Source organism: Gavia stellata, chromosome 11 (genome assembly GCF_030936135.1).
Source record: "Gavia stellata isolate bGavSte3 chromosome 11, bGavSte3.hap2, whole genome shotgun sequence".
NCBI classification, from domain to species: Eukaryota; Metazoa; Chordata; class Aves; order Gaviiformes; family Gaviidae; genus Gavia; species Gavia stellata.
In genome coordinates this window covers 20,182,994-20,198,479 of record NC_082604.1, presented here as the reverse complement: position 1 = coordinate 20,198,479, position 15,486 = coordinate 20,182,994, and the positions used below count along the sequence as shown (strand labels likewise).

General features: G+C 40.2%; 1 protein-coding gene across 1 annotated transcript; it reads right to left on the bottom strand.

Annotated features, from left to right (window-relative positions):
• Positions 1 to 605: 605 nt before the first annotated feature.
• Positions 606 to 12,554, bottom strand: HRG (histidine rich glycoprotein). Its single transcript, XM_009815457.1, is given in 7 exon segments — positions 606 to 1,475; positions 2,120 to 2,206; positions 3,711 to 3,827; positions 5,489 to 5,655; positions 6,180 to 6,267; positions 7,249 to 7,356; positions 12,357 to 12,554. Coding segments are annotated over 7 exon segments (1,635 nt in total).
• Positions 12,555 to 15,486: the final 2,932 nt, after the last annotated feature.

Here is a 15,486-nt window from a genome sequence, read left to right as displayed (position 1 = left end):
TTCTCAGACCTTTTCTGGATAGTGGTGGTAACCCAACCACCATTAGTCAATTTATGCTAGAGTATGCCTCATGGATGTTTACTGTACAGCTAAACATCCATAGTAACAAAAAAGACAAAACTTTGGCAACTGTCAAGAAAAAAAAATGCTTACATATTTTTATTTTCTTTGTATCTTTATAAAGCATGAATGTAGTGCCATGGATCATTTTTTATGGAAGGCGGTCAAATTTCCTCTAGGTTGGATTTCCTCAGAGAGGTACATTATAATTATGAATGATGAGAAAATGAAAGATTTTAAGTGGCAGTTTTCACTATTAGGGAATTTTCCTTTTTGTTAGAACTAAAAGAACATTGTTTGCTAGGGAGATTTGTACCCATTCATGTTATCTGAGGGACCCAGAATTTTGAGCTTTTCAGTTACAGTGGAGTCTGAGATAGGTGGGATCAAGAGGCAGGTTGGAATACTTGTCTTAATCATTATTTTCAGTGCTTCTCCTCCCTAGAAATTTTATGCTTTTTCCCCTTCTCCATGGGCTGTTTTCATTCATTGTACAACTGTCATTGGCCCTGCAACTCTCAAGCCAGGAACATCTTTCTCTGAGATCATGTAGGAGAATTTTCTGCCATGAAGCTATGTGGAAATAAAGGCAAAATATTTGGAATAACAAGTCTGGTGTTTCCTGGGCATGAATTTCATTGTGTAGGGTGATCTGGAAAACCTGGAGCTTCTGGCATCTGCTTTAGACTTGAGCCAGTGAAGGGAATACCTTCACCAGTGCTGGAGGAGTGAGGGTTGCTTTTGGATAGCTCAGGAAAGTTTGCAGTGGGAGGTGTGAAAGAATCCTGCTGATTTAGAACTGGAATGTGATAGACAGCTCCTGTTATTTGGAATGGAAAGTGCTTTCCCAATATGCTTGTCTTGTTGCAGTGATGTCTGTAACAGTGATGATAGAGAGGAGGAGGGTGTCCTGGAGGAAGAGGGTGAGGTGGTCCGTGATGGGGAGGAGAATGGTGGTGATGTTGTCCATGAGGAGGGGGAGGACAGTGTGGTTCATGATGGTGACCAAGAGGAGGATTATGTGGTGCATCATGGGGAGGAGGAGCAGAAGGGGGATGATATGGTTCCTCTTGGGGAAGAGGATGTGGTGCATCATGGGGAGGAGGAGAAGGGGAATGTTGTGGTTCCTTTTGAGGAGGAGGATGCGGTCCATCATGGGGAGGAGGAGGAGGGTGGTGATGTGGTCCACCGTGGAGGGGAGGAGGAGGAGCAGGTCCTTCATGGCTGTCTTGATGTTCTTCGTTGAAACCATGGTTATGCACAGGATCTTCAGGTCTGGACTGATAAGAGGGTGGACATCCATGCCTGTGATGATGTCTGTGATGATGTCTGTGACCAAAATGATGGTGGGGATGGGGATGTCTGTGTGCCTGTCCCAGAGTTGAATATCTGTATCTTTGCCCATAGTCATGCCACTGTTCATGAAAGTACCAGGGGAGGAAGTAGTAAGCGAGATGTTAATAGGACAGAAGAAAGTAGTGAGAAAGATAGAGACGTGAGAGTTAGTAGGTTTGCATTTACAGTTCCGGTGATCTGTAAGGAAAAAACCCCGTGTTTTTTTCAAGATAGAAGAGAAGGAGTAGATGATAAAATGCCAAATTACTGAAAATCATCTGGAAAGACTACACCATAACAAAATGAAATTATATAACCAACTGAGCAAAATTTGTGATGGATCAAAACAAAATAAAACCCACACTGGAGTAGCTGTTGTAATATAAATGGGAATACCAAATTTGATAAAGATCATCTCCCCTCTTCTGGCTTTCAAAAATTCCTTTGAACTTGTTTGCCAATCTCTACTCACTTTAACTAAGGAGTATGATTGGACTGAGAGAAGACACCCTTGGAGGGAGTAGTAGGGACAGCTCAATTCTAATTCATCCTCTAATTGATCTAGCAGTCAAAAGCCAGTCTGTCGTGATGTGCTGCATCACACCCAGGCAGTAATGAAGGGACATAAACAACCATTACAATCATCTGTCAGTCTGGACTAAGTGAGGTTGCTGTAACCTGCATGAGGATATAGCCAGAGACATTTCAGTAAGTGAGTACATACCCAGGGATGGTAGATTTCACAGCTTGTATCTGTTCCATCAGGTTCATCTGGATCACTGATAATTCTTGCCTTGCAGAATCCCATGTGCTAAGCAAAAGAAAAGAAAAAAAAAAAAAAACAATGCGCATCTAGGTTCTTGTGATGGGGTTAATAGAAGCTACTGAAAGTTCAACATTTTAAAAGTTAGGCTAGTTCCTTCGATACCTAAGTATGTTACATAACTCAGCTAGATCCTGAGCTTTCTGACCAGTGATACTTGCTAGTGATTAATAATGATTAAAATATGTGTCATTTTTGAGTGTTCTTGACTGTGAAGACCACTTCACCATGTGCATCTAGAGGGCTAGTACTCTCCATCTTACTTCTCTTTTGATGTCTGTAAGAAATTGGTCAGCTACTGATGTCTCTAAAATGAGTACCCTGTGGGTGACTGATTTTTATTCCTTTTTTACTGTCTTTTCTTGTCAAACACCTGTTCAGATTGGGCTATTCTGAAATTTTGCTCAAAGTCCTCAAAAACAGAGACTGTGTAGCTATGCTGTTTCAGACAAAGCTCAAGGTAGAGCTTTCTTCCACATTTATTTTTTGAAAAGTAATTTGTTGTAATCTTTTAGTACTACTTCCCTTAGCATCCTGTTTGCTGTGACTTTCACCTGCTGTCCAGTCATTGTGTGTGGAATTGCTCATGTGTAAGAGCACAGAACTCAGGTAAGGGGTTCTGTGTATGCTCTTTATAGTGGATGCTTTATCTTGATATACGTTTGGGCCATTAGTAGCCTGTTATGGTCAATGATTACAAATGTTAATAGCATTTTACACACACACACACACTAGTAGTGGCAGCATTGAGAACAGAATTAAAAACCTCTAGCTATCTGGCTTGTGCTTCATTCCAGTGAACTTTTGGCTCCACTACCAGTGCATTCACAACCTTTTCCAGTCTTCTGGAGTATAAAGAGCCAGAGAAGAAAATGGATGTAGATAAAACAAAAGTTCTACATGTTTTATTTTTTCCATACTTTCATTTCATTCCTTCAATTTCATTTCTGGGGAATAATTTGTTGTGAAATTACCATCTTGCCTAGTTGTTTCTTTGGTGTACACTATTATTGCAATGGGAAGGTGGGGTGAGGAGAGTACTTTGATAGTAATCTGCAGACTAGCCTGTATTATTCCACTCTTCATTCCCCTGCAGCAGAGAAAAAAAAAGTAACCCGGGGCTCACTGGGATGATGTAATATACGCAATTTTTAAAAGATCTATGGTTCATGCTAGTGTAAAAGTTTTTATGAAAATAGCATGATTTACTAGGGAATGGCCACAATTTGAATGGGAAAGCCAGATTCAAACTGAAACGCTCAGCTCTAGGTCTGTAATACGCCAGACGCCAGTTACATTTAGATTTGGGAGTCCAGACTGGCTCCTTATAGAATAAAAAGGAGAAGCTGTAAAATTAGGATCTGGACTTGGACATGCTGGATTTTTAATTTTGAGTTTGGGTGTATGCTTATAAGAAACACTTGAAAATATTGTGGGAAGATCTTCCTCATGCCACCCATTGTATTAGTTCTCATTCTAAGACTTTACTTACAGCATGCCAGTCATCCACAAAATCACAGTCGAATGCCTGATCTGCTTGTTGTGCAGATTTGGAACAGTTGGTCTCTTTTATAGAGAATCCTAAAATGTGACCTTCACAGGAGGTAGACTGAAACCAAGAAGTCAAACAAGAAGTGGTAACTAGGTGTATTTGAAGCAGCCATACTTCATATTGTTGTCAGAATCCTGTCTACCTCATGCTTTCATGACCTGTGCTGTTCAAATGTTCATATACATACACATACTCAGTAAGGAAAATAGATTAGATAATTTATACCTTACTTGCCTCATACCTTTATGAGTTCCAGGAACGGTTGCTTTATTTCTTTGTCTAGTATGTGTATGTTATAAAACCTGTTACTTTTACAGCCCGTGTTTCCAGAAAATAGCATCCTTAGAGTCTTCTCCCTAAATTGAACTGCTGCTCTTGTGAAAATACAGAGATCTACTGGATGGCAACCACTCCTTTCCAGTGATAGGAGTGCATAGTACTACAGTGCTGATGTTAATTTGGAACGAAATTCTGCCAGTTACTGTGAGATTGTTGCTTTCTCTATTGTCAGTGGCATTATTCATAGAGAAGGCATTACTCCATAAGAACATGGAAGAACGCCTTTGTGATCCTATTAAAATCCATAAAGAGGTGTTTAATCTTAATTTCAAACTGTAGTAGTAGTTTATTTCAAGTCTGTGTTGAAGGTGTCCATAGCATGTGTGTGCACACAAGTTTCACTAGTTTAACTAAATTGGTAAAGTGTATGCAGTCTGTTGAAATACAGTGGTAGAGTATAAATTGTCACTAGCTCTAGACGGTGAAGTGTGAGGACAAAGCATTTAGGGAGAAATCCACAAATCCGGGCAATCTGAAAACAGCCACTTGCTAAATGGGAGTAGGGATACATCCTTCATTGGGACTACAGTGTAGAACACTGTCAAGTTTCTGAGCTGCAGGGAGGTGGGCTTGGCATGCTGTAATTTAGGCAGTTTCCAAGATCATCATGTATTATGGTAGGGGCTGTGGGACCTCATTACAGAAGTGTCCTGAACTGACACATGTGTTGGCAGAATGATCCTGTGCTGTTTAGGTGAACATCTCCTTTATCTACGAAGAAGAAATTGTGGTGATGTGAGATTTATCCTTCAGATCACCCAAAGAATAAGTCTTCATGTCGACATCACTTAAAGATGGAGAAGTTTTTTACCAGAGCCAATAGTTCTTCAAGAAGTACAGCACAGATACAAATTTACCTCCTGTCCTTCAGAGCTCTCAGAGTGCTGCTTTGCTTTGCAGCAGAGTCAAAATCATGCTGAGTGTGTTCCATTTTGTGTTGTCCCCATGTGCTAATTATTCTAACAGTAAAAAGTTATCTGACTTCAGTTGACAGAATGTATGACTGTGATAATACACATGACTGTACATCTTGAAGAACTCTGATCAGTAGCAAATAAACTCTTGTATGTTATGGTATGATAGGTAAATAGGCATTCAAAATAAAAATATGCACACAAAGAAGGCTCTGACATTTTGAATGCTGTCACAGTGCCATAGTTTTCAGTAGATGAGAAATTCTTTTGCTGTCACATGCCTAAATAAAGTTGATAACAAGTCTTTGCAGAAGTAGGGCCTTCAATTTTAAGCAGATGAGTTACGGTGAGTGGTGACAAGCAATAGTTCTGATCTAGAGGGGTTTGAGTTCTGGTCTCATGGTTTTGGAGCTGCTCACAAAATTTTGTCATGTATAAGTAATTCTAGGACAAAATGCCACTTACCATCTTGAAAATCTTTTCAACTTTGTCCGTGTTGAAGTAGTTTGTGTGGTTACTCTCACTGTTGAATTTCTCCAGGGCCTTTGCAGTGATATTTTTATGTTGCTTGATGACTTCTAAGACTTCAGCTTTTACGGGACGATCTTTGCGCTCTAATAAATCAGGAGGAACTGTGAAAACAGAGAATTTACTAATATGGCAATGGATATTAATACTCTTGGGAGTGTGCATGTGCCTTTAATATGAAGTCATAATAAGCAACAGAAATGCAAGTGTTTTCATGGAAGTGAAATAACTATCACTCACTCCATAAATATGGTTTGGCCTGTAACATGAAAAAAACCCAAACCTGTGAAAATGAATATTATTATAAGTCTTTTAGCTCCACCTTAGAATCTTACCACCCCAAATGGGTATTCTTCCCAAGTTTACTTTTTTTCTGATATTCATTACCATGTTTTGGTGGACTCCATGGTGGTATCATCTGACATTAATGAAGTCTGCTTTAGAAGAGTCAGGTAACCTTAATTCTATTACTCATTCTTAACATTCCATTTGAATTATCTAAAATATGAATTGCAAGCAGATGAATGAATCGGTTACGGTTTACCATACACTAGTAGTGCACAGACTTGTAATTTGGTACTAGGGCTGGTTTGAGGTTTGCATTGGCTTACAACAGTGGTTATTTTACCTGGACTTAATGTACGAATAAATCCATATAGCTGAGGTTTCTTCAGCAGCTGGCTTGTATATGTGATAATCTTACATTGCCCAAAGTCCTGAGAGGAAAAAAAGAATATGTGATTATGATGTTATTTTCACTGGATTTAATTGGATGTAGGTGATCATAGAAATTATGCCTCCTTTTAACATACAATACTTCTAAGAATAACAGATGTGGTCATTAATGGAATGTGTGATCTGGTACCACTCAAAATTTGTGTTCAGATAAAATAGGATCTCCCTCTACAAGAGCCTTTATTTTATTTCTTAGTTTGCACAACTGAGTAGACAATGGAAAACTAAGCCAGCTTTCTCAGTCATTCTAATACTTATTTACAGTAAGATAATACTAGCTAGCAGGGGAAGTTAGGATGCCAGAGATACTCAAGGTTACATAAATCTTTATCAAAAAGTGGATGGACCTTTTCTTCCATTCCTTTTCCCCATCTTAATAAAAAGAGTAGATGCCTTGTCTTCTCTTCTCTCCTCATGGCCTTCCTGCTTTGTCCTGTGTGGTAATATCACCACTCTCATATTTAAATAAAGTTTTGGACTGGTAGTTCTCATCCCAGACTGCATTATTAGACTGCAACAATAAAGGACAAGTATTGCTACATATCGTATATATACTGACACTACCAATATTTCACATTGTCATACCACAAACGCTATGACAGAAAACTGACAAAATATAACACTGGTATTTCTGGCTAATATACTAGGAACATGCTTAAAAAATAATTTCTAGTGCCCTTTAGTTGTCATCAGTACGGCTACCAGCAGTCGATTGTGGAGTATAGCTCCTTTGAGACAACTAGTTAAATAAAGCTGCATTTATTGAAGGAGTCAAACCTTTTCCAAACCTTTAGCTTATGTTTAACAACTCCAGAATGCAATAGATTTTATTTTATAGTGAGCCATATTAAAGCCTAGTCTGCACTTAGAGATTTTGTGACACAGAAATTTCTGGGCAGTTCAGATGAAGATCGAGTTAATGCAGTCTTGACATACGATTCTGCCTGGGTGCCATTACTTGCCATGGAATAGGTGTCACTGTATTCACAAGACTCCCAGTGTCTTCTGGATAACACAGATCATTCGGTTTCCAGCACATCCAGAGTTAAGTAGAGGACTGATGAATTTCCCTGGAAGAGAAGTGCAGGTAAAAAAGAGTTTGTATGCAAGAAGTTTGGTCTGAAAGAGACTTGTTTTGAAGTAGATATGTTTAATCTTTAGTGTAGCTTCCTCAGTTCCCTATTAAGGTTTTTCTGAGCTGACAAGTGTAGAAAGGGTTTAGGCTGGAAGGGACCTTTGGAGGTCATCTTTATCCAGCCACTTGCTCAAGGCAAAGCTAACTTCAAATTTAGATTCAGCTGAGTTCTATATATCACCCAGACAGGTGTTCCATAACCCCTCTGGCCCGTTCCAGTACTTAACCATTTTCTTCATGATTTTTTTCTTGGCCTCACATCTACTCAGAATTTCCCTTCCTGCAACTTACAACTGTTGCCTCTTATCCTTTTGTTGTGAACCTGTGAGAAGAGTCTGTTGTTAAGCTGGCATCCGTCAAGTAGGGAAAATGCCAATGTTAAGAAGTTGCCATTCCCTCCTTCTGATTTTTGTATAGAACATGTTGATCTATTAGGAAATCAGTTGTCTAGGCAGCCAATTAGATAGATACATCCATTTCAAATGACCTTAGCGACCAGATACTCTTTCAGAATTTTACTTCCTGTTCCGTTTATTCAGGGAATGATGCAGCAAAGCTGTAATAATCCCTGCAAAGTCAGGAGCCTTAGCTCTGAAATTCTTCTAGTATGTTCTGCCTCTTGAGCAAATAGGATGGAGAATCAGAACTTGAATTTGGCTGCCAGTCTAATGGGATGTGGTGTTAAGAATTATCTGTGGCCCACAGAAACAGTTTTGTATTTTTCTGCAGGAAAATGAATCTCAATTCACATTTGGAATGGATTATTTAAACTTCATGCAACCCCTGTATGGACATTCAGAATGAATACAGACATTTTATTTTGTCATTTAGATAAAATGATGCAAAGCTCTTCACTGCGAATAAGTGTCCTCAGGTTTTATGAAATTTCATCCAGATTCCTTTTTCAGAGTGTTTCTGTATAGATGAGACCTTGAGAAAGAATTACTGCAGTCTAGTGTGGTATTTTTGTTAGTGAGAGTCCATCAGTATCATGTTAAACACTAGTTTTCCAGTATACGTATGTTTTAGCATTGTCTCTATTTTTTAATATAGGGGCTAGGTGATTTGCACAAAGACACATGTTATTCAATAACAGAATCGGGAAAAGAATATAGTTGTCCTGGACACCCATCCTGCCCACTAGCCACATGATTATTCTCTGTTTAGGGGTAGTTAGTATTTCTGTTTTATTTTATAAACCCCAATAATTTCAAGCTGCTGGTCAACATATCAGTAAAAATGCAGACAGAGAAGAGAACAGACACAGTGAGAAAGACTATTTTTTTCTGATTTGTATTTATGGAATTGCACTGAATGGAAAGGTAAGATAGGTAAGATAGCCTTTTGTAAAATGTGCTATTCACTAGGAGCCCTCAGAAAATGAAATGACTAAATACATTCATGTTGACATCCAAGCTTGTGAAATGTTAAAGAAGCCAATTCATCCCTGGCAAATATTTATTTTCTTCAGCAGGATGCATTTGGATTCAATAAATCCAGAGCTTCAGTGAAATTGTCTACATCCAAACATGCAGTAGAAAATTCCTCTGTTCATCTGCTGGATAGCTCTTGGAAAAAAAATTATCTTATATAGTACCTTCTTGGTTGTTTTAAAAGCATCTTGGGCACCAGAATGCTGTATTGCACAAGTCCAGAACTGTTCTAGTGTGAATACTTGAGCATCTTATGTTTCTGGAACTCCCATGTAAACCCACAGAGATCCGTCTGCTAGGAACTGCTCTGCTTAAGTTTCTAAGAGGGTTCACAGAATCACAGAATGATAGGGGTTGGATGTGTCCTCTGGAGATTATCTAGTCCAACTCCCCTGCCAGAGCAGGTTCACCTAGAGCAGATTGCACAGGTATGTGTCCAGGCGAGTTTTGAATACCTCCAGAGAAGGAGACTCCACAACCTCTCTGGGCAGCTTGTTCCAGTGCTCTACCACCCTTAAAGTAAAGAAGTTCCTCCTCATGTTCAGATGGAACTTCCTATGACCAAGTTTGTGCCCATTACCTCTTGGCCTCTCACTGGGCACCACTGAAAAAAGACTGGCCCCATCCTCCTGGCACCCACCCCTTAAGTGTTTATAAGCATTAATAAGATCCCCCCTCAGTCTTCTCTTCTCCAGACTAAAAAGACCCAAGTCCCTCAGCCTTTCCTCATAAGAAAGATGTTCCAGTCCCCTAATCATCTTCATAGCCCTTTGCTGTACCCTCGCGAGCAGCTCCCTGCTCTTCTTGAACTGGGGAGCCCAGAACTGGACACAGTACTCCAGATGCGGCCTCACCAGGGCAGAGTAGAGAGGGAGGATAACCTCCCTTGACCTGCTAGCCACACTCCTTTTGATGCACCCCAGGATGCCATTGGCCTTCTTGGCCCCAAGGGCCCATTGCTGGCTCATGGTCATCCTGTTGTCCCCCAGGACTCCCAGGTCCCTTTCCGCAGAGCTGCTCTCCAGCAGGTCAGCCCCTGACCTGTACTGATGCATGGGGTTATTCCTCCCCAGGTGCAGTACCCTATGCTTGCCTTTGTTGAATTTCATAAGGTTCCTCTCTGCCCAACTCTCCAGCCTGCCCAGGTCACGCTGAATGGCAGCGCAGCCTTCCAGTGTGTCCACCACTCCCAGGTTTGTGTCGTCAGCAAACTTGCTGAGGGCACATGCTGTCCCTTCATCCAGGTCATGGAGGAATATATCGAACAGGACTGGACCCAGTACTGACCCCTGGGGAATACCACTTGTTACAGACCTCCAGCTAGACTCTGTGCCACTAATCACAACCCTCTGAGCTCTATCTATCAGCCAGTTTTCAATCCACCCCACTGTCCATTCATCTAACCCACACTTCCTAAGCTGGCCTATGAGGATGATGTGGGAGACGGTGTCGAAAGCCTTGCTGAAGTCAAGGTAGACAACATCTACTGCCTTCCCCTCATCTATCCATCCAGTTATACCATTGTAGAAGGCTATCAAATTGGTCAGACATGAATTCCCCTTGATGAATCCATGTTGACTACTTCTGATAACCTTCTTTTCCTCCAGATGCTTTGAGATGATACCCAGAATGAGCTGTTCCATCATCTTTCTAGGGATGGAAGTGAGGCTGACAGGCCTATGGTTTCCTGGGTCTTCCTTCTTGCCCTTTTTGAAGACTGGAGTGACATTGGCTTCCCTCTAGTCCTCAGGCACTTCGCCCGTTCTCCAGGACCTTTCAAAGGTGATGGAGAGTGGTCCAGCAATGACTTCTGTCAGGTCCCTCAGCACTCACGGGTGCATCCCATCAGGACCCATGGACTTGTGGATGTTGATGTTGACTTGTGGATGTTGATGTTGATTGTGATAGACTTGATGCACACTATTGTGTGGAGATAATAAAAATAATGTTCTGGTCTTTTCTTTTTTTTTTCCTAATTATTTTTTCAATATCATCTTGGCAGTGGAACCAACATAACTTCTTGCACAATAGTGTAAGTGACCAGTATGCAGGAGACCACACCTGGTGGCTTTGGGTCTGAGAAGGTACAGAGACCTTACAGGGAGAATTCTTTAGCAGTAAGATAGATAGAAGGGTCTTTTCTGTTCTTGTAGGCTCTGTGTGATAGCTGAAGCTGTGGGTACAAAGCAAAGCATAAGCATGGTAGTCTAGTGGTTATAGCATTCATCTGCAAGTGTAAAGCCTCAGTTCTAGTCCCTATTCCAAGTTACAGTTCTATAGTTTATATAGTCAATAATTGGTTAAAATGTAGAAACACTGAGATTTTTCTTTTTAGAAACAACTATGGTTTTTCTCACTCATACAATGAATTTTGCATTTCTTACTGCCCAGTGGCTCCACTTCACAGGGGTGGCACACACATAGCTGCATGGCAGCAGCATTCTTCAAGGACAGGAGACTTGAGGGTTTAAATCTCTTAATGCTGAAGAAGACCGATTGCTTCCTAGATGAGCTCTTTAACTACCTGGCTATTGTGTAAAATGCAGTAGTATCACTTGCCACATCCTTGTCTTTGAAAAGCAAAATAATCCATCATGGTTTTTGAAAGTATACCTGAAGACCTGTAGGAATCTGGGCTTTGGGTCACTTTCTGAGCTTTTTCTTGTCCTTACAGGCAGTCTTAAGTAGCTTCATCAAAAACTAGCCTGTTTTTTCAGTTGCCATACTGAGATGTGTAATAGACTTTTTAAACAGTGCGTGCGTGCCTGGACTCCAGTTTCATAGCCAAGCAGCTAAAAGGTAGCCAGATGCATTAGTAGATCTGCATGTCCTTGTTCTCTTTTATCTATTAGTTAAAGAAATTTTGTATTCTATTGCTTTTTCTGCTATTGATTTGCTTTGGCATTTAGGCAATCATTGAGAAAGGCTTATGTATCCACTCTAGAAAACAGAAATAGAAATAGGAAGGAAATAGGAAATGACTGATATGGAGTCTCTATCCAGCCCTTCCTCTGTTTTGCAGAGTGGCATTTTCAAACTCCTTTGGCTTCCTCTGCCTTTTTCACTTCCCTCCAGTTATCCAGGTATCTCCAAAATAAAGATAATAACAGAATACTAATCTTGCAGGATACATTCATCTAATTAATGTTAGACACTCGCAGATTAGAGAAACCCTCCAAATATAAATTTTGAGCATAACGTCTGAGACCTGACAACAGACAGGACAGGTTATTTTCTGGCATTGTATAAAGCTGTTCAGAGCAACTCTTATGCTAACATCCTGTTGGCCAAGAGAATAGAGGGCATTCAGCATCATTCAAATTCACACTTATGTACAATAAATCATGCACAAATGAATACTGAGATAGTGTAAATCAGAGCTGATTCATTGAATTACATCAACATTGCTCTGTTAAAAGCAATAAACATAAGCTTTTAAAGATCTGGCTCATTATTTTAAGATCACAGTCTTGTATAAATCAGCCTTTAAATTGATACTTACTATATGTAGTTCATGTGCCTCAGCAACACGGAGTAAACCAAAAACATAGCCATCTCTGTGATGTCTGTTGACCAAATCCAGTGCCACTTCTGCATCTGTTTCAATGGTATTACAGTCTGCAGGTGTAATGCTTGTTTTATTTTGGGCATTAGAGCACTGCAGTAGTGTTAGGAAGAAAGCTGAAGCTATAAGTGGCATTTTGTTTGCAGTGTTAGGTCACTTCTGCCCGTGCTGTGATAAAGCCAGTAGTCTGCTTTTAAATCAGAGTAGCTCACCGATGTTATAAAGGAATGCTAAAAGGGCATGGTTTTATATAAATTTAAGTGTTGTGTCAGAGGGCCATTACCTTGACCCCGGATTAACATTTGCAAACAGCAAGTAAATTATTATATAGTGATTGAGCAGATTTTGTGGAAAGTAGACCAAGGCCAAAGCATCCTGGCCTGTATCAGAAACAGTGTGGCCAGCAGGAGCAGGGAGGTGATCGTGCCTCTGTACTCGGCTCTGGTGAGGCCGCACCTCGAATCCTGTGTTCAGTTTTGGGCCCCTCACTACAAGAAGGACATTGAGGTGCTGGAGCGTGTCCAGAGAAGGGCGACGAAGCTGGTGAGGGGTCTGGAGCACAAGTCTGATGAGGAGTGTCTGAGGGAACTGGGGTTGTTCAGCCTGGAGAAGAGGAGGCTGAGGGGAGACCTTATCGCTCTCTACAACTACCTGAAAGGGGGTTGCAGAGAGGTGGGTGTTGGTCTCTTCTCCCAAGTGACAAGCGACAGGACAAGAGGAAGTGGCCTCAAGATGTGCCAGGGGAGGTTTAGGCTGGATATTAGGAAAAATTTCTTTACTGAGAGAGCAGTGAGACACCGGAACAGGCTGCCCAGGGAGGTGGTGGAGTCACCATCCCTGGAGGTGTTCAGGGAATGTGTAGACGTGGCATTGCGGGACGTGGTTTAGTGGGCATGGTCTTTTCCAATCTTAATGATTCTGTGATTCTGTGTGATTATAATACTCTCTGGACTACCCATCACAGGGGCTATGCCTGTGATTTTTTAAGCAGGCATTGTGCAATAGTGTTTTACTATGAAAAATACTTAGCTTCTAACAGCATGCTGCTGAGCCTGGCATTAAGAAGGTCCAGCTTATGAATGCACGTACTATGCAATCCAGGTTTTCTGTTTACTGTAAAAACAGTTGAACTGAAAATATGCTGAAATATTTGTGGTCAAATGTTGGCTCTATGCATATCCGTTTTTACAGATCCTTACCTAGCAGAGTACTAGTGAAAGAGAAACAAAGAGATCACTCAGATTTGGAAAAGTGATGTATCTCGAGGTGCACTTGCAAGCTGGTGGTCCATAGCTTCTGTGTGAGTACCTGCTACTCTTCCAGCTCGAGAAAATTTAGCCCAGACTTCTATCAGCTTTACATCATTTCAGACTGGTACACAGAATGGGACTGACTGGATTAATACTGATATAATCTAGGCATGGCATGAAGTGACACAAAGCTGGCCTTGTATTCTCAGTCTGAGCAGTTTTGTGTGCTCTTTGGCTGTAGTAGCCTTCATAGGCTTCTTTAGAGAATTGCTGGTAATTTTTTTGTATTTATTAAAATAATTCAGTATATACTAAGATTCATACCTTTCAGGGGATATGCCAGTATCCTCTGCTAAGCAGAAAGGAGAAGATGTCTCATTGTATTCAAAATCTTTTATTCAGGATAGTTTAAGACATTCTTAAAAGGCAGCAATCGCTTGTGAGGGAGTGGCTGAAGTTTGAATACACAATTCAAACTCTGAATAAGAAAATACAAAAATTCAATGTGAGTCCAAAATGACACGGTCAGATTCAGATGAGAAATTTTCCAAATGCTGGTTGGTGTGAAGGGTTGGATCAACTTCTCATAGAAAAAGGTGCTAGCTATATAATTGACTTGGATTTCTATGTTTGACTTTGAAGTTTTTCTTTGATTTATTTTTGTGAGAAACATTGGGATATATAATGGGTAATCATCCTTAATCCCTACGTGATTTCATTAATCCTTATTAAAAAAAATCCAACTTTTAGCATGCCTGGTGTCCTCGAAATCATATTTTAAAATGCATAGAGCTGAAGCAGTGGCTTTCTTTTGTGGTTAGTTCAGGATGCACTTAACAGTTCTCTGGTAGTAGATAAGCTAAATGGAGAATCTTACAATATAAGAACTGGGTGCACTCAAAACTAGCGTGAATCAGTTTAAAATGGACAAAAATAGTTCCTGTGCAGTGGGTAGTGAACTTCCGGAACTTGTTGCCGCAGAAAGATGTGGAGGCAGACAATATCAGCAGGGTCAGAAATGGCTGAGAAAAGTTCATGGACAGCAGGTCCTTAAGTGGACACTAGAAGGACTAAGCAGATAAGTGCTCTTTTAAGTCCCTAGTACAATGATTCTGGGTACTGGAAAAGTACAAGGGGAATAGTTTGCGGAAAGGGGGCAGGTCATATGTTTCTTCTAACCACAATCGTCTTTTGCCATTGTAAGAGATGAATACTGGGCTGGATGAACCACTGTAGGGCATTTCTTTTGTTTATGTTTTTATAATGTTTCATTATAATAATTCAGAATTTATTCTGGAAGATTGAAAAAAAGTGGTGAAATAAATGTTGTGTAAATAATCAAAGACATTTGAAATACATCTCCTCAGTCAAAAATAATATTCACAACATTGCTGTATTACAAATCGCACCCCCATTCATTACTTACAATACTGTTTAATTTTTCAAATGGGCAGTCATATTGAAGAAAGGCATCAGATTAGGTAATTTATAGCATAATTCCCTTAGTCGTCTATTGTTTGCAGATTGTTTGTTCTTTTTTTCTCCTTTTGTTCTGTGCTGTTCATTGTGACACCGATCATTTTCTTGACAGTGTCTTATGTATTTTTTATGTATGAAATAGAAACACTATGAATAAACAGTAGAAAATGTACAATTCCTGCAAAATTGACTGCAGAAGTAAAAGTAAGATTCTGTTCCCACTGTAGAGAGTTTTGTCCTTGATTTCTTTGGAAAAGAAAAATTGGGCTCTATTATTAAAGCACAGCATGGACAAACACTCCAGGCACAGTTAGAGTAGTTAATTAAATATTGGTTGT